The sequence below is a fragment of the Muntiacus reevesi genome, chromosome X (assembly GCF_963930625.1).
Source record: "Muntiacus reevesi chromosome X, mMunRee1.1, whole genome shotgun sequence".
Lineage (NCBI taxonomy): Eukaryota > Metazoa > Chordata > Mammalia > Artiodactyla > Cervidae > Muntiacus > Muntiacus reevesi.
The window spans coordinates 21,277,511-21,295,177 of record NC_089271.1 but is presented as its reverse complement, the minus strand read 5'-3'; the positions used below and the strand labels follow the sequence as shown (position 1 = coordinate 21,295,177).

Genomic DNA, 17,667 nt, shown 5'->3' with positions numbered 1-17,667 from the left:
ACCCACAGCTGAGATAAGTTAGACAGAAGTTATCCAGCATCTCCCAGAGTTCCCCAGTGAGGCTGGGCGCCGGGTGCTCACAGTGGATGCTTGTTTGAGAACACTCCCTTGACTGGCTTCCTGCTACTCTCTACTTCATGTCCTCGCTTCTTTGCCAGTGTTTTGGGATATCACATCCCAAGGTGGCACTCCAGGCCTCACCTTGACCGTATCTGAAGCCCACAAGGTAAACCTAAAGTAAAGACCTAACAAAGAGGATCTTTCAAAACACCCAAAACAATATTCTCAGGAGGACTTCTTAGAGAGCACGAAGATAAAAATAGCTTCCCTGCTCCCTCACTGCCTTTCTTTTGTTCAAAATGTGACTTCTGGAGTCGAAGGTGTGACATATTATTCAGGGCTTCCCATATGAAATAACAACTGGTGTTGATTTCCTTTTTTTTTTTTTTTTGTCTTTTAAAGGTTAGAGATTACTCACCTCCCCTGCTGGTCATTAAATCAGTCTGGCAGGATTCCTCGGAAGTTCTGTGGCCTTCCGGGCATGTGGCGGCAGCACAGGCAGGGCTGCAGACAGGCCTGCTTGCTGTGATGTGCTAGCAAGCAGGTGACTTCAAAGGTCCGCTTCAAGTCTATCTCAGGTATCACTTGGGGCTCACACTGAGCCCCAAAGTCAGGTACCAGATGGCGTATACCACAGAGTCACAGCTGATTAGATCCCCGAGCTCGTGTGCCAGGGAAGCTGCAACCTCTCAGGCAGGAAGCAAGTAACTTCTGTTAGCTTTCTTTTCCTTCTCTTAGTTATTATCACAGGAAGTTACCAGCTAAATGCTCAGCTGCTGTAGTAGGGTTGTAAGTCTGGTGAATCCTGAGAGTTTCAGTCTTTGTGTTCGTTAAAAAAAAAAAAAAAAGAAAAAAGCTTCTTTCTCTTACTCTAATGTGGCATCTGTCAAGATACTCTGAGCCATTAAAAAGGTGGGCTTCCTCTCACATGACAGCTTTATATTTAAATTCCAGTTTAAATTAGCAATTTACCCAAAGTTTGTCCCCAGTGCTTATCTACAACAGGAGAGTAAAAGATGGTAACCTCAAATCTAAATGAGACAAATAGCATGGGCACTGGAGGATGCGATTCACACACATGACATGTGCTTAGAAGTCAGACAACCCTAGAACAATACTGAACTTGGACTTTTCGGATGCACCTTCTATGAAATGCAAGGAGAATGAAACGAGATCTCACCTTCCCCTTACTTTGATCCTGGTGCAGCAGACACATACATACGCCACTCTTTCAGGCCTGGCCTCAGTCTCCTCTAAGAGTACCTGCCACTTGGGTCACTCATTGAAGGGACTTGGGCTACCCAAAGCATCGAAGTATCTGTCACCAGACAAAGCACCCTGAGATTCCAAGAGCACATTCCAGCGTCAGTGGAGGTGACCTTTAAGGTGCCTTCCAAACCCAAGGGTCTTCCATCTCTGTCCTCTTGATACAAGCCCTTCCTTTGTCACTTCATATTTGGCAAAGCAAAGCAGCTAGGCCAGGCAATAAAGTGCTGCCTTCTGCCTCCTCGGCAGGTCACTGCTCACAGTGGGAGCTTACGTACCATCAGGAGAAGCCGGGCCTAGTGGGTGACGGCCAGGACTGGGGGCCAGGCCTGCCAGTAATAGACACTCTGACCAGTCTCAAGGCCAGCTTTACCATTCAGGCAGTTACACTGTACTCAGTTTCCTGGGTTCCTCTGGAGTGGGATTTGGACCATAAAGGACAGAGCTGTATGAGAGCAAGATAGCTGTCTCTTGGGGAATGTTACGCTGGCAAATCTGGTCTTTGCCTCACCACCCATACGAGCATGTCCTCAGAGGTTGTACTATTTGTCCCCAGTCAAACTTCTATAAAATTTTTGGATGTGAACTTCTCTTTGGCATTTTTTCATTTTACATAATCAATGCAGATGAAAAAATCCTGACAGAACAAAAGAAATATACAAATGAACCCTTTCAGGCAGGACTTGGGACTAAATGATTCTTTGCTGTGGGAAGTGGCAGGGGGCTATTCTACACTCAGAGGATGTTTAACAGCATCCATGACCTCCACCCACTAAACGCTGGGAGCAAGTCACCCCCAGATGTGAGCTAAAATGTCTCCAACCATTGCTAAATGTCCCCTGCAGGGCACAGTCCCCCCGGTTCAGAACTACAGCCTTAGAGATGATTTAACAGCATTAACTTCTGAAATTGTTCCAGTCAGGGAGGTTTGGAATACAGTATAGAAGGTTTGGAATACAGTAGAGGAACTTCTTTATGTAAATATCATGAGTCAATATTTCAGGCTTTGAGAGGCATGGGCCATCTCCGTCTCATATTATTCTTTGTTTTTGTTTTGTTACAATTTTTTAAAAATGTAAAAATGCTTTAGCTCAAAAAAAGGCTGGCATTTGCCGATCCTTAGACTGGAGAGAAAGAAATGATGGCACTTCCTGTAATGATTGAAAGTGCTGAGACAGTATTTAGAAAAACTGGGATCTTGATTCAGCTACCAGGTCTCTGTGACACTGAGCTAGCAGTTGTGCTGCCCTTCGTGGAAAGCTTGAGTTAAATAGTTCCAAGTTAAATTCTATTAATCTCATTTTGCAACTTTTTTTCCTCCTTAGTATATTTAAACATAAAAAGTTTACATAAAATAGACACTCGATAGTTGAACAAAATGAGATTCCCCAGTAAAAGAAAGAATGTCTGCAGAGTGAGTACGTGACCTCCCCTTGGTTTGGAGTCAAACAGCCTGTGAGGTTCTTCTGAAGAAGAGGACAAGATGTGAGGGAGATGCCCCTACTCAATCTCAAAACTGAGATGGGTTTTGATATGACTACAGAGGTGATCTTGGAAAAAGAGAAAGGAAGGATGGTATCTTGGAAGAAGAGAAGCCTTAGAAGCTGCCTGTCAAGTTGTAAACATAAAAATGTCACTTTGAAAATACCTTTCAGAGTAGTTCTGGTGGCATTTTCTTTGCCCATCACGTAAGCATCTGAGCAGATGGGGGCAGATCCCTTAGACAGTTACTGAAGGTCCGCCATGTGCTGGGGACTGTTAGTGAGCCCTGGCACCCCGACCTGGCCCGTGAACAGCACTCAAACAGGAAATTGCTATGTTCAATCGTCCAGAGATTTTTCCCCTAAAATATTCTCCCTTTGTATATTGCTAATGATAAATGTATTACTTTGGGCATGTGGACTTTCTATTAGTGGATTTCCATTGACACGGGGCAGCGTCAGTCAAGAGAATGTCCTTATGATTCTACTGTCGCTGTTAGATGGGGATGAGATTTTGATCGAATATATTTGGATACCAGAAACGTACATTTCAAATCACTCAAGGAATTTATTATATGATAGTGAGAAGAGCAGTGGGCTGGGAGTCAAAACCCTGGGTCACAGTCCTGGTTCTGTTCTTGTTTGTTTTTTTTTTTTTTTTCCTATAGGTAAGTTGGTTAATTTCTAAGGAGCAGTTTTCTCAACTGTAAAATGGAAGCACACCATTTTTCCTGTCTGCCTACCCTTCGGTGTTTGCTGTATTTAAATGTATTACAGGCTTATAACTAAGCTGTTATAAAGGTGATATCATTATTAGAAGGAGTAAGCTGAACTGGTTCTTTACACAGATGATCCTGGAAGAAATCAAGTACTGTCGTAGTCACAGCCAGATCAGTTATCAACTAGGACTTGCTCACACTTCACTTCAGGTGATCAGAAAGAAGCATGTCCATATAAGCCCGTGAGGCACTACTCTGAAATTTGCTGTGAGATGAACATTCTGGATTTTCTGTTAAGATATCATAATGAGCTAAATTTAATCTTCTAGCAAAAATGAAGACTTTTGAAGATCAACATATATTTAAAAGGGTTCAGAAATTAATGGCTGGCCTCTTAGCAGCATCATCAGGCCCCACCTACTTTTACCCCAAATTATATCTCTGCTTTGTAGCCTTCAGATGAAACCACTGCTAGGGAGAATCCCTCTTCTTGTAGTTTGTGGTCAGATTATACACTGCAGAGGTCAGTGTATGGCAGTCATGTCACTTGCACGAATTTAAGAAAGCTCCTCCAAGGCAGATAAGCTGAGTTTGCAAATGTGGATTATTTTCTTTTTCTGTGATGCTCCCAATTATATTGGGTTGGCCAAAAAGCTCACTTGGATTTTCCTGTAGCAGCATACTGAAAACCCAAATTAACTTTTGGGCCAACTCAATATTGTAAAAAACATCAAACTGGGTGTTTACTTTTTGTCATCATCCCTTCCTCAGTCTGTTTTAGATCAGAAAGTAGCTGGACTAACATTCCAAGCAGGCTCACCTTTCATTGCATAGGTACACCCCCAGAGCAAGATAGCTGTCTCTTGGGGAATGTTACGCTGGCAAATCTGGTCTTTGCCTCACCACCCATACGAGCATGTCCTCAGAGGTTGTACTATTTGTCCCCAGTCAAACTTCTATAAAATTTTTGGATGTGAAAAAAATTTTTGGAGGAGTAAATGACACAACCCTGGGAGCTACTTCTTCAGTTTTGTCATGGGGCCTGAGAAAGCCTCAAAGCCTGGTTCTGCATTGTCCACTTTACTTCCACTGTGATGAGATAAAACAGGCAGGGGCCAGCTGGTGTTGTGTACAATGTTAAGTGTCAGGTCTCCTTGATGCCAGCAACAAAGCATCAGAGTAACACCAGGAAGGGTAGAAAACAGTGCCTCTCACTCCTAACACCTTTTGTAAAGGACTAATCTTTCATGTCTCTTATAGAAAAAGAAAGCGAGAAAGTCAGTGCTTGTTCCTACACTTTACATTACCATGACTACCAAGGGTCCATTTTTCTGGCCCCCGGCTCCACACCTACCACATAGAGAGGTTGGATATAAGAAGAAAACAATGGATATATAAAATTGAAGGCAATTCCCTCAGTTCCCCGAGTCTGGGTTTTCATAAGCTCTGTGAATTCATTTTCACCAGAGAGCCATCAGCTAGAAATGAGTTCTCACCACTATTCTACTTGGATTGATCTTCCCCAGAAACCTAGAGCATGAAAAAACACCCCATTTCTTAAAACAATTCACTAACAAGACCGCAGTCCTTTAAAGTTGCCCTTTAAGTATGAAGCAAAGCCAGCCTCCCTGTCTCTCCACTCCCAACTTTCCCTTCTAATATGGTTTTCTGTCCTGAACAGATCAAAATCAAATCCGAGAGAAACAATCCAGTTGAAAAGAGATCTGACGTGCCTGTTGATGTCTCATTAACCTTGAGAGTGAACGTAACTGGTGACTGCCCGTCACAGTTGCATGACGGATTGTTAGGGGAAGTAAAAAGCCAGTGGAACCATCACCTCTAAAAATAAAAACAAAGAGAAATATCATTTAAATAGATCATCTATCAAAAAATGGAGCAGTTTTCTAACTGTCAGGACTGGCTAAAGTATAGTTTCCTTAAGCCTATGGTGAAATTATTACATATTTTCTGGGAAAAGCATTTGTAGCAGTATTTATGTGTGTGTCAAAATACATTAACTGAAGCATGAGGCGGGGGGGGGGGGGGGGGAACACTTTGATGTTGGGAGTGTAATCATCAGAAAAGCAAACAACTCAGGATTGATGTTACTAAGGTTCTGTGATGATGTGTGTCGTTAAAAATATCACGAGCCACCCAATGTGGGAAGGTCCTAATTCCATTGAGTTTCTACTCAGATTCCCCTCATTACTAATTACTGATTGATGTCAACAAATAGATGGTGGAAAATTATAGAGGAAAAAGAGCTTGTCTCTAGGGGGTTACCTGCAGAGGGAAAGAGAAGGAAAGAGTTCCCTGGGCTCACTGGCTGACTCCCGGTGGGAGAGGTAGATTAGAAATCTACCCAGCCTCCAATCCTAGATCTGGACCCACACAAGACCAGCACCTTCCACCCTTCCAAGCCAGGGCTCCAGCCGGGACTGGTTCCTGTGTGCCCTCCCCAGAGGAGGACCTTCAGTAAACAAGACCCAGAATCCCCACCAAGACTGGGATGGAACATTCTAACCAATCTTGACTTTTCTTTCCTAAGGTCTTCACTTTTCCATCTCTAGTCCTCACTCTTCGGCTTTTCTTGGGAACTTCCTGAAAGTTATCACCATTGACCTCACTTTTTACACCAAATTCTCACCTAGGACTGAGGCACAACCTGTTTCTCCCAGCGTCACCCTTTAAGCAGCTGCTGGGTTTACTGTGCTCTTGTCATGGCCACGCAGCCTGGCTTCTGTCCTCACTCTCTTGCTCTGACCCTCACCCTCATCCCCAAACGCACCCACTTACAAATGGATCAGTGAACCCCCTCCTCCCCTTTCCCAGAGAACTTTTTGCATCTTGAAGGAGGAGAGCTACTGTGAAATATGAACCGACTACGAATTACAAACATCATTTCCCACTTGGGAAGACAGAGATGGCCACCTCGCCGGGGAAGAGGGGAAGAGGGCAGCCCCTGCTTTCAGGGAGCACACTTCTTCTTTACCATCCCGCTTCACATTCCTCGGCCCACTCACAGCCCCTCGGAGCAGCCTTTTCCAAAACACTCCACTCCCTGACTGGAGCAAGGAAGAAGAAACGAGGACAGGGGAGCAGGCTCTCTAAATCCGCCCCCCCGCCCCCCTCCCAGAGAGTATTTTGTTTGCAAGTAGCAGGACTTTCTAGAATGTCTTCTCTAGTTGGGCTCCTTCTGGCCCAGTTACCCACAGCCTCCCCGCCCCCAAGACCACTGCATCCAAAACAAGCGCACCGATCACAGCACGGTGGCCGCCGCCGCCCCAACTGTTGCAGCGACTGCCGGGGTGGCGGCGACGGCGGCCAGGGCCGGGCCGGGCCCGGACACTACCCGTCCGGGAGGCTGGGAGGCTCCGGGCGGCCTTCGAGGGGCGCGCGGTGCAGCAGAGCCCCTGCGGCAGTCGCCTGGGATGGGAGAGGCGGCGCTCTCAGCCCGGACCCCTGCGCACAGCCAGCCCCACCGCGGCAGCGGCGCCGGCAGAGGCTGCCCGCGCCCGCCCCCCTCTCACCTTTAAGATCAGGTCGGTGTGATGCTGGTCCAGCATGTTGGCTTTCTGGAAGGAGGTGACGATGACCCGGCCGTAGCGCCCAGGGGTCTGCAGGTCCGAGTACAGCCGGTGCTTGGAGCGGTTGACCGGGAAGAGGCTGTTGACGAGGTTGCGCTCGATCTTGGCGAGGCTGTGCTGGGGCGCCAGCAGGTGCTCCACGCTCTCCTCGACCTGGTAGCGGCTGAAGCTGGCGCCGAGCAGGATGGAGATGAGCACCGGCGCCGAGGCGAAGAAGACAGGGTGACTGGCTATGAAGTGGCCGAGCCGGGAGAAAGACGTCCTCAAGCCCCTGTGTAGGACCTGCCGCAGCATCCTAGAGCAGAGCGGGCGCGGGAGGAGGGCGAGGCGCACGCTCGGCGCGGGCTCGGGCGGCGGCGGCGGCGGCGGCGGCGGTGGTGGCGCCCGCGGCGGCGGCGGCGGCGGCGGCGGCGGCGGCGACGGAGGCGAGACCCGGTGCTCTCCCGGAGCCGCGGCACCACCATCGGGGAGTCCCGCGCCGCGCCTCGGGAGGGTCCCCTCGGGCCGGAGACACGCCCTCCTGCCCGCGGCCGCGCCCGCCCGGAGAGCCCCCCAGCTTGGCGGCCTCCGCGCCGCCCCCACCCCGCCCTACCCCGTGCGCCCTCCCCACCCCCCGCCGCCTCCCCGCCCGAGGGGCTCCGCGCGGCGGGGCAGCGTCCCGGCTCAGCGCGGGAGGGGCCCGGGGCGGCCCCCGCGGCGCGTCATGACCCCACTCACCCGACCCCCGAGGCCAACGACGGGGTGGCGCGGGGAGCGGCGGTGGCGCTATCGCGGGGAGACTCTGCGCGCCAGCCTAGGAACACGAGGACGGAGAATTCCAGGCTACACCCAGTCCCCTCCCCTCCCAGCACTCCCCTCCCCTGGCCCGGCCCGCCGCGCGCGCCCTCCCCTCCCCTGTCCTCCTCCGGGGAGACCCGGAGACGAATAAAGAAATGGCCCCGATTTTCCAAACAAAAAGTAAAGAGTTGTCCCGGGGGGCGTCGGGCGGACGGGCTCAGAGCCGAATCCCCCCCCGAGATGGAAAGGAGGAGGCCGAAGACTGCGTGCGCCCTGGCTCTCGCCAGGCTCAGGTGGTGGCGCGCACTGGCTGGTGCGGAGAGGGGGGTGGGGAGCGAAGACGCTCGAACGTGGAAATCACGCCTCCTCTCAAGTAAGAGCCATTTAAAATATCCCCAACACTGCAGCTTCCGCGGGACCAGAGTCCGCTGGTGCGTCTGGGACACGTCCACTCCGAAGGCGCCTGTAGAGAGTCTCCTCGTTCTCCATGAGGGTCTCTCCAGAGTGGGTTAGACAGTTCTGCGGTGCGCCCCTCAACCTCCCCACCCCGACCCCAGTAATAAAAGTGGCTGACAACAGGGCTCAGTCTGTGGAGCCGCCGGTCGCCAGGGCTCCGGTGCTGCCGGACTCCCGCCTCTCCGCACTGCCTCCTCCTCCTCTCTCTGTCGTCACTGGCGGGTCTGGGGGACCTGGCGGGGCTGGAGCGGGCGCCCCTGCGGGCGTAGAGTGTTTGTGAACAGCTGGTCAGGGAGCCGGTAGCGTTACTCCCCTTCTCTCCTCCACCCTGCCCTCTCCTCCTCCAACGCGGGAGTGTGGGAGTGGGGGACACCTTAGCTCAGACCTGGAGAGCTGTGGTCTCCGAGAGTGCCGAGCCGCAGGGGGCGCGGGGGAACCCGGCGGGGGGGGGGCGCCGACAGCTCGGCAAAGTTGGGCGTGTGCTTGTGCGCGCCAGGCGTGAGCTAGCAGGCGGCCACGGTGGTTCCCCTCGCACACCCCCTCCAGAGAATTCCCCGAGAAGGCGGGCGCCGGCTTCGGGCCCGGGATAGACCTGCGGCGGCGGCGGGAACGGCCACGCACAGGTACAATTTAGCGCGGTTTGTTGCGCGCTCCAAGCCGCGGGATCCATCCATTGCCACGCAGACCGAGCGGAATCTCGGAGTCGGGGCCACTGAGGCGCTCTGTCCAGCTAGGGGGGTGGGGACCGGGGCGCAGAGAGGGGTCCCCGGGCTTCGCGCTCCGAGCGCTCGGTCTTCGCATCCCACGCCTCCAGTCTTTCCCGCTTGGCCTCTTGGTGCCAAGGGTCTAGCGAGAGGCGGCGGTGACAGGAGGCGCGGTCCCTGGAGTGTGGCCCGCACTCCTGAGCATGGACATGCATATTAATCAAAGCTGAAGGAAGACGGGATAGGGAGAGGAGGACGAGGAAGAGGAAGAAGCCGTAGAGAGAGAGAGAGAGAGAGAGAGAGAGAGAGAGAGAGAGAGAGGAGAAAGAAGAGAGGGACAGGGGAACGGATGGGAGAACGCGACTGAGGGAGGTATTTCCCTAACGTTCCCATCGCAGATTCCCCAATGCCTAGCGGCCCTCCACTTCTCCAACTGAACTTGGGAACTTGCACGTTTGAAACAGGAAGTCGTGGGCCGGGAAATCCTCTTTTTTTTTGGTTCCTCTCCTCCCTTCCCCCACTCCAGACCCTCTATCCTATATTCCCTCAGCAACACCTGCAGCGGCCGGGCTCCCTACCCCGGGGGCGCACCGGCTCAGCTCAGCCTGCGCTCCCGGGGTCCGCCTGCCTAGCCAGACTCCCGTCCACTTTCTCAGCTTAGCCTCACTCTTCCCCACACCGCTCTCTGTTTCCAAAGGCTCCCTCCGGTTCGCCGCTCTCAATTTCCAAAGGTTCCCTCTGGCAGCTTCCAGCTGACATCGCCCCCCACCCAACCCCGAACTGCCATTCCCGGGAGGGGCTAGAAATTCCCCTGCAACACTCCACTTGCGCCCTTCCCCCATCGCCTTAATTTCTGCTCGCGGAGACGCCGCGGCTCTGCAGCGCTTTGCTGATTCACGATGATCGCGGAGGGAAAAGCCTCGTTGACTTGTGCCCCTGCAAGCGGCGACTCGAGCGCGAGCGGCTGCGAGGGCACACGTTTTGGGAAACCACCCACCACTGCGCAGTCGAGGTGCTAAATGGCAGGGAGGCTGCCTCTCGTGGCTCTCGGCCGGGGCAGACGGAAAGAAGGAAAGGGCCGGGGGAGTGGGGGGCTGGGGGTGCGATGGCAGCGGGAAGGACTGCGAGCCCAGTTCTCTGCGGCCGAGCCAGCGGCAGCTGGTGGGTGGGCACCTCTCAGGAGGCTTAAAGTCGGTCTCTGCCCGGGGAGCAAACAAAGATGTTTCGTGTGCTCTGCCGCCAGCGCAGTGAGAGAAGGGAAAGCAGCCGACAGGTCTGATCGGGAGCCTTTAACATTTCCGCAAAGCTCTTTTCATTCTGAAGTCTTTGTCCCTCCCAATGGTTCCCGCCTAACCTCGGTTCACTGCCCTCCCTAGAATTTTCGGCCCTTTCACGTAAGCCCTCGCGCGGGCCGCAGTGCCTGGGCTGCCTCCTAGAGCGGGACAAACTCAGCAGAGCTCTGGCGAGTGGGAGTGTTGTTCTCCCACCAGGAAAGGGTCTTTCCTTGGAGACCAAGGTTTTTGGTTCTACTCCTCCCAATTCAATTCCTAATTGTTCTTCTGTATATGGGGCATGGTGGGGGACTTCCACCCTCCCGGCTTTAATTCAGAGACACGGAATGGCCCCAGAATGGGTCTTCTGGCACTTTTTAATGCGGGAAATCCAGTTAATATGATCTAAATTGAGTTGGAGTAATTGAGTTGGAGTAAGAGAGAGAGAAAGCGCGTGTGCAGAGAGGGCGTTGCCTCCTCCCCATTTGATGTCTTCTCTTTTGATTCAGACATTCGGGGGAGCTTTGACAGTACCCAAGACTTGGGTTTGCATTAGGGCGGCAACTTTGGCTTGGGTACAGAACTTCCATAAGTACATTCGTAAATTATTCCTTTTTCTGATTGAAAATGAATACATGTTAATTGTAGATAATTTAGAAAATAAGGACAAGAAAGAGAAGAGAAAAAGGCACCTGTATCCCTGTACTCCCATCGTCTTTGAAAAGTAATCTCTTCTCATAATTTATTGTACACATAGACAATTAGCCCCTAGGTAGAGGTTAAGGCTGTTGGTCTATAGCCACTAAGTTGAATTCTTACTCTATTGCTTATGTTGGGTAGTAACTTAACCTCTTTATGCCACACTTTTCACTTCTGGAAAATGGGAATATTGGTTGTACTTACTCCATAGAGTCGCTGTGAAGATTAAATAGGTTAAAGATGTAGGGCACTTAACCCTGTGCTGGAGTATCACAAACAGTAAATGATATTTGTTACATTCTAGTCTTTTCTGACTGAATATATGTGTGTGGGGAAAAAAAATCAGTCCCTGCCATCCACAAGTTGGCGTGGTATAACCTGCTGGGACTTGGGGTTACTAGGACCTGTCCTGGTACTCACAGCTAAGCTTTGGTGTTCTGTGGAACAATATCCATTCCCCCAAACACTAATGGAAGATAAGGTCATTTTGTAACTGTGATGGATCTAGGCAAAATTAGAAACACTCCATAATCATGACTGAACATGGACAAAACAGGAACTTTATCCAGGCCACAAAAATGATCAAACATATTTCTACCCTGGCTAATATGAGAGACTACTGTGGCATGTTGAAAAACACATTATAAGCTTTGCGCAGTGGCAGTATCGTAGCCAATGAGGTTTATCCGAGGCGCGATTATTGCTAATTGGAAAAAAAAAAAAACACATTATAGCTTTAGCCTTGCTCTAGTCTTCTGTCCCTCCAGATAAAGATTCGGTAAGATACCCAGTGATAAAACTATGCAATTTTCCAAGAGCACTGAAACCAGAACAAGCCCCACAGCCTTAAACTTTATCTCAAATCTTTAACATGAGCTCAAATCCTCGAATAAGTCCTTTCTAACAACTACTTCTTGAGATGCCCTTCAGTTCTCCATGGTGCAAGTTCTCCATGGCTGCAAAGAAAAATAAAACCAACTTGTGCAATTACTGGCATGGTCCTGGTGGTCTTTGGCAAGAGGGCTTCGGCAAGGCATATGCAATGTTTGTTGTTTGGTCACTCAGTCGTGTTTGATTCTTTGCAACCCCATGGACTGCAGCACGCCAGGCTTCCCTGTCCTTCATCATCTCCTGGAGCTTGCTCAAACTCATATCCATTGAGTCGGTGATGCCGTCCAACCATCTCGTCCGCTGTTGTCCCCTTCTCCTCCTGTCTTCAATCTTTCCCAGCATCAGAGTCTTTTCTAATAAGTTGGCTCTTCACATCAGGTAGCCAGAGTATCGGAGCTTCAACTTCAGCATCAGTCTTTCCAATGAATATTCAGGATTTATTTCCTTTAGGATTGACTGGTTTGATCTCCTTGCAGTCCAAGTGACTTTCAAGAGTGTTCTTCAACATCACAGTTTGAAAGCATCAATTTTTTGGTGCTCAGCTTTCTTTGTCGTCCAACTCTCACATCCATACATGACTACTGGAAACACCATGTTGTGTCTGACTCTTTGTGACCCCATGGACTGTAGCCTGCCAGGCTTCTCTGTCCATGGGATTTCCCAGGCAAGAATACTGGAGTGGGTTGCCATTTCCTTCTTCAGGGAATCTTCTTGACCCAGAGATTGAACCCGAGTCTCCTGCTTTGCAGGTGGATTCTTTACCATGAACCTGGGAAGCTAAATTCCTTGGTGAAATAAGTGAAGAATTCCCGCTTGGAGGGCAAGGTGGGGGAAGTTCTGTCATCTGTTACATTTGGAATCAGTCTCTTGGCTCACTATTGCTCAGAGATGCTAGAGGGATCGATCATGGTGTGGAGGGAATGTGGACCCAAAACAAAAGCTTTTTTGGTTTGAAAAGGTTAGAAACAAGTATGTCAAGCACTAGCTTTCAATAATCACACCACCATTTTCTGCCCGAGAAACAACAAAATATTTTCATGTTTTAATATATACCTTAAACCTAAACTGATCTCTGTCAACCATGAAGTCATTGTGCATAGCAGGGTCATGCAAAGGATATTTGGGTGGCTGCAGTTTAGGGTGGTTCTTAGCATAGTGTGTTTATCATCACTTTATGCTATCCTAATCTCAATAACCCTGATAGATTTCTAAGTGGTGGGTGCTTCTGCCATCCTAAAAGATGCCATCCAGGTAAGATTTCTGGAGAATGGGAACACATGCAGGGAAGGAAAAAGTGTAACTTTTTTTTTTTTCAGAATGGGGAAGGTCCCCTGGCAAACATCAGCTTGTGTGTGTGTGTGTGTGTGTGTGTGTGTGTGTGTGTGTGTGTATGCCTGTATAAAATATCTACTGGCACTCAGCCCTGTTTTGACCAAAAAACAATTTTATGTAAAGCAACACTGTATTCACAGAAAGTTTACACAAAGGGGAACTTCTAAAGAGAGTTTAAACTTGCAGTTGAAGAGAGAACATGTGTGTGGCATGTCCTAATAGGCTGCTTAAGATAAAGAGGTACACTGCTGTGTGTAAATGATCCCCTCTCAAAAGTGTACTGATTGGATATCTGAGTCTTTCAGGATATCCTGCCAACTCAGTAGGCTCTCAGTATCATCATGAATCTTTTAGAAAAATGATCAATCATGATGTAAAAAAAAAAGTCATGCAAAATTATTTTCTTGAATAAACATAGGAGTCATGGCTAAGGGAATAAATGATATTTCATGCACTGATTCAGGAAGAAAGAAGACACTATTTGGGTGTCTGGGCTCACTATGTCATCGGTAGCTTCCAGATCTTTGCTTTGCTTTTTTTCCTCCTAAAAAGCTGAAAGCATGGCCTTAACATTTTTCTCTATCTTTCAAAATTCTTCTGTCCTTCAGGGTTCTCTTAAAATCCTAGCTTGTATGTCCAATAAGCTTTTTCTGACTGCCAAAACAACATTGATTAATTTAACTCAATGAACAATTTTATTTGAATTATTTCAGTGAGAAAGTTTCTACTGTGGTCAACAACTAGGAGAAACTGAGCAAGGGATTCCCTGCTGTCATGAAATTTTTAGTCAAATGGGTTGAATAAATATACTGAGTGTTAAAATAGGAACCAGAGTAAGGGAAATGTTTAGAGGAGAGGTCACAACCAAAAAGACATAGATGATATCTGGTTGGTCTCCAGTCTTAGAATACTTTTAGCCCAGAGTTAACATCTTGCTGTTTTGAGCTTCTTTGTTGTCTAGTGTTATAGATATCTACATGTTAATGAGATGTAAATATTATGTCAGTTTTTGATAGGCTTTTGATTGCTGGGCTAGGCTGATAGATGTCCCCTTCTCTCTTCCCTTGGAATGGTCCTAAAGTTTTGAGCTTGGTCAAAGAAGATGGCCACTTCTCATTCTGGGAATTCCTGAGTAATGCCACTTTGTTGAAATCTAAGTGCAACTCAGGTTTTTCTTTAAGTTAAACTAGCTTTCCTTCCACTGTATCTAAATGAGGAGAGTTTATGTACTTTATTCTCTTCCAGCACCATGGACAGATCCATTCAAACCGAGTTATTCTTCCCTTTTCCAGCCTCCATCACTTCTATATTGGTTTTAAGGAAATTATAGAGCTGAAGAGTTTCTTTGAACTAACATAATCAGGGGGTTGATAACTTTTTTCTAAACCAGGTTAATTAAAATGGAAATAAATTTAAACAGACTGCTAAATTCAATATGACCATATTTAAAATTGTGCCTAATAATTTTATTCATTTGTGATATGTTTGTATCAGGGGTAACATTCAAAGGAAAACATTAGAACTAATTCTAAAATACAATCTTTTGAAGTTTAGGAGTGATTATTCTGAAAACTCACAGGAATGATAGAAAATGGGGAAAAGAACATTTTCATGTGTTTTATGTGCAAAGTTTAACCCTAGGCACTTTCCCCTATCTTAGCCTAAGTAATTTGCAAAAATCGCTCTGTGAGCTATTAAGTATTGTCAAACCCATTTTTAAGGGAGGAAATTGAGGATTAAGGAGAATTAACTGTCTTGTGCAGTATTGTACTGTAATGGAAGTATAAATAGAACCCAGGCCTACCTGATGTAAAAATCCATGTTTTTCTGTTGAATCATTCTTTTAAGCAGAAAATCACTTAATTCCTTTTCTAAAATACCTTGACTTGATATTATACTGTCAGTCAGAAACATTGTAACCAGATAGTATAATGTGCCTTGAATATTATAAATAATTTGATGCTATTTCTGTATTTGCCATTCATTTAATAGTGTTGTAAAGTGGCAATATCAGCAGCCGATCCATTAATCAGTTTTTCAGTGTTTGTATTCATTTCTGATGTTGGTACTCCTTAGAGGAGTTCTGTGAACCAGCAAAAATATTGTTATGGAACCCAAAGTGTTTGCTGATCTAATCCAACCCACTCTTTTTGCAGATGGCAAAACTTCTGCAGTCCTTGTCTGGATTCTACCAAGAAAAATCCCTCAAAATATTAAAATGGAAAACTGTCAAGTGGTTTCCAAAATACATAGCAGAAAAGCAACCAAATAGACTTTGATCTTATGCCTGTTGAAATTCTTTCATTTTTTAGTGGTTCACCACTAGTCATTAGACTGCAAAGGGAAAGAGTCTTTAATTCTCTTCCTTTGCTTTGCTGTATAAAGTGAACAGAGACCATTATAATCACCAGATGCATTGTCTTATGTATCGGCATAGGGGACATAAGAAAGCAGGGGATTTCCTGATACAGTTCTTAGCTTCAGGGGAGTCTTTCTTTGATGTTTATATACTTAATCCCTTTAAAAATTGGACTCCAGAGCATAACCTAAGAACAAAGCACTTCATCCCTTCTGTTATTAGAGCTGTGTACTTCTTGCTTTGACTTTTAAAAATACAGAGCTACAAGGCATTCTGTTCCCCATGGCTGATCACTTCCTTCTAGTGAATGACATGATGCTGGTGAATTAATTAATAGTAAAATCTGATTTACATATTCACAAATATTAGAATTGTAGAAAAGTTACATCAGGAGGCAGCTCCTAGGAGAGTGTAAATGAGAGAAGAAAAAAAAAAATCAAAGAATCCTTTTTCAGACAAAGCACACGACTTGGCATTTCTAGGGCTGCTTTGCTTCCACCTTCAGGCATCTTCTGAATATTGTAAAGGGGATTATTCTAGATGTGAAAAGCCTCTTCTACCATGAGTTGAAAGATTTAGCCTCCGGTGAATGCCATTACCTCCTGTGGTCCACCTTCAGCAGAAACTGAAGTTGTTTGGCTACTGGCCTAACCATCGGCAAATATGGTCTTCCATCTAGCTCTGTCTCATCACTGGATTTCAGATTTCTGTCCATAAAAATCAGAATAATAAAGATGATGATGATGTCTCTAGGGCAGGGAGATTTTGGGGTATAAAACCTGATAATGAATATGAAGTGCTTTGAAACAATCATACCCATTATTGAGCTTGATAAGTCCAAGGTATCTTGCTAAATGTGGAGAATGAAGACGTGTAAAGACCTTGGTTTTGAGGTGTCTACATTACAGTGGCCAGAGGCCAACTAGTGAAACAAGAAAATTGTGTAGTGTGGCAAGGATATTGGTGCTATGGGAGCAGTGAGGAGGTTCCTCTAACCCAATCTGAAAAGTAGAGATAGGATTCGGAAAGGCTGCTAGGAGTGTGTGTGGAGCTGCTACCTGCTGCTCCATCCTTACCCTCTTGGCATGCTCTAGAAGTTCACTCTAGGTAGTTCCTATATATGCTGATGGCTTCCTCTCTCTGGCTGAGATATTCTCTGACCACGGCAGGCACACTGGAAGTGCCAGAGAGCCAACACCTCTAGGAGTGAACCTCAATTAATCAGGGACAGGAAAAAAAATACCCCAGTGTCTGGCTCTGTAGGACAACTCAGAGAGGTGTTTCACACAGGCTCTCAAAGACACTGCAGTGAATTGACCCCCTCCCTTAGTTGCCCACAGTAAGAACACACCCTTTTCACAATTGTGAACACACCCTTTACTGACTTTTCTCTCTTCTCTATCTCCCTTTTCCACTCCCTCACTCTGTTTTCTGAAAATTCCATCCAAAATAAACCACCCACCCCCACAACTTGGTTTAGGATCTATCTTTGAGGGAACCCATCTGAAAACAGGAGATGACATCCAAATGGAATCTCAAAGGTTAGCAGTTAGTCAAGCCTAGTGAATTTTGTGGTATGTAAATTATACTTTAGTAAATCTGTTTGGAAAAAAAGAGGAATTGGCCAACCTACCATGGAGGGAGAGAATATTTCCTGAAGAGAGAATAACATTTGAAATGATAAGGATGGCCATAGAGAGTTTAGCTTCTGCAGGCAGTGAATTGTCATTTTTTGGTCTAAGAAAGTTTTTATATCTCCTTCACCTTGAAGCATAGCCTGTTGTGGGAACTACAGATAGTTCAAGATGGATGGGCAGTAGTTTGCAACAGTAGAGAGGAGCTGGGTTAAAAAAGGACTTATAAGCCTAGATGAAGAGCTTTGTGTTGATTCTGAAGGTCTTGGGGAGTCATTTCAGGGCTTTAAACAGGAGAGTTTATGGCCAGGTTTATGCTTTATGAAGTTATACCAGTGGCCACGTGGAAGGTGGAAAAAGGGACAGCAAGATTGGAGGTCATGATAATAATTAGGGCAAGAAGAGATTAATGCCCGAAGCAAGGTGGAGGT

At 47.3% G+C, this 17,667-nt stretch overlaps 1 protein-coding gene and 1 pseudogene across 1 annotated transcript in view; one reads left to right on the top strand and one right to left on the bottom strand.

Annotated features, from left to right (window-relative positions):
• Window positions 1-7,407, bottom strand: part of PTCHD1 (patched domain containing 1) — a 50,917-nt gene extending 43,510 nt beyond the window's left edge. Inside the window, exon 1 of the mRNA XM_065916560.1 lies at window positions 7,057-7,407. Coding sequence (XP_065772632.1) covers window positions 7,057-7,407 — 351 coding nt within the window. The remainder of the gene's footprint in view (window positions 1-7,056) is intronic.
• Window positions 7,408-11,666: 4,259 nt separating this feature from the next.
• On the top strand, window positions 11,667-11,846 carry LOC136155012 (U4 spliceosomal RNA; annotated as a pseudogene).
• The last annotated feature ends 5,821 nt before the right edge of the window (window positions 11,847-17,667 follow it).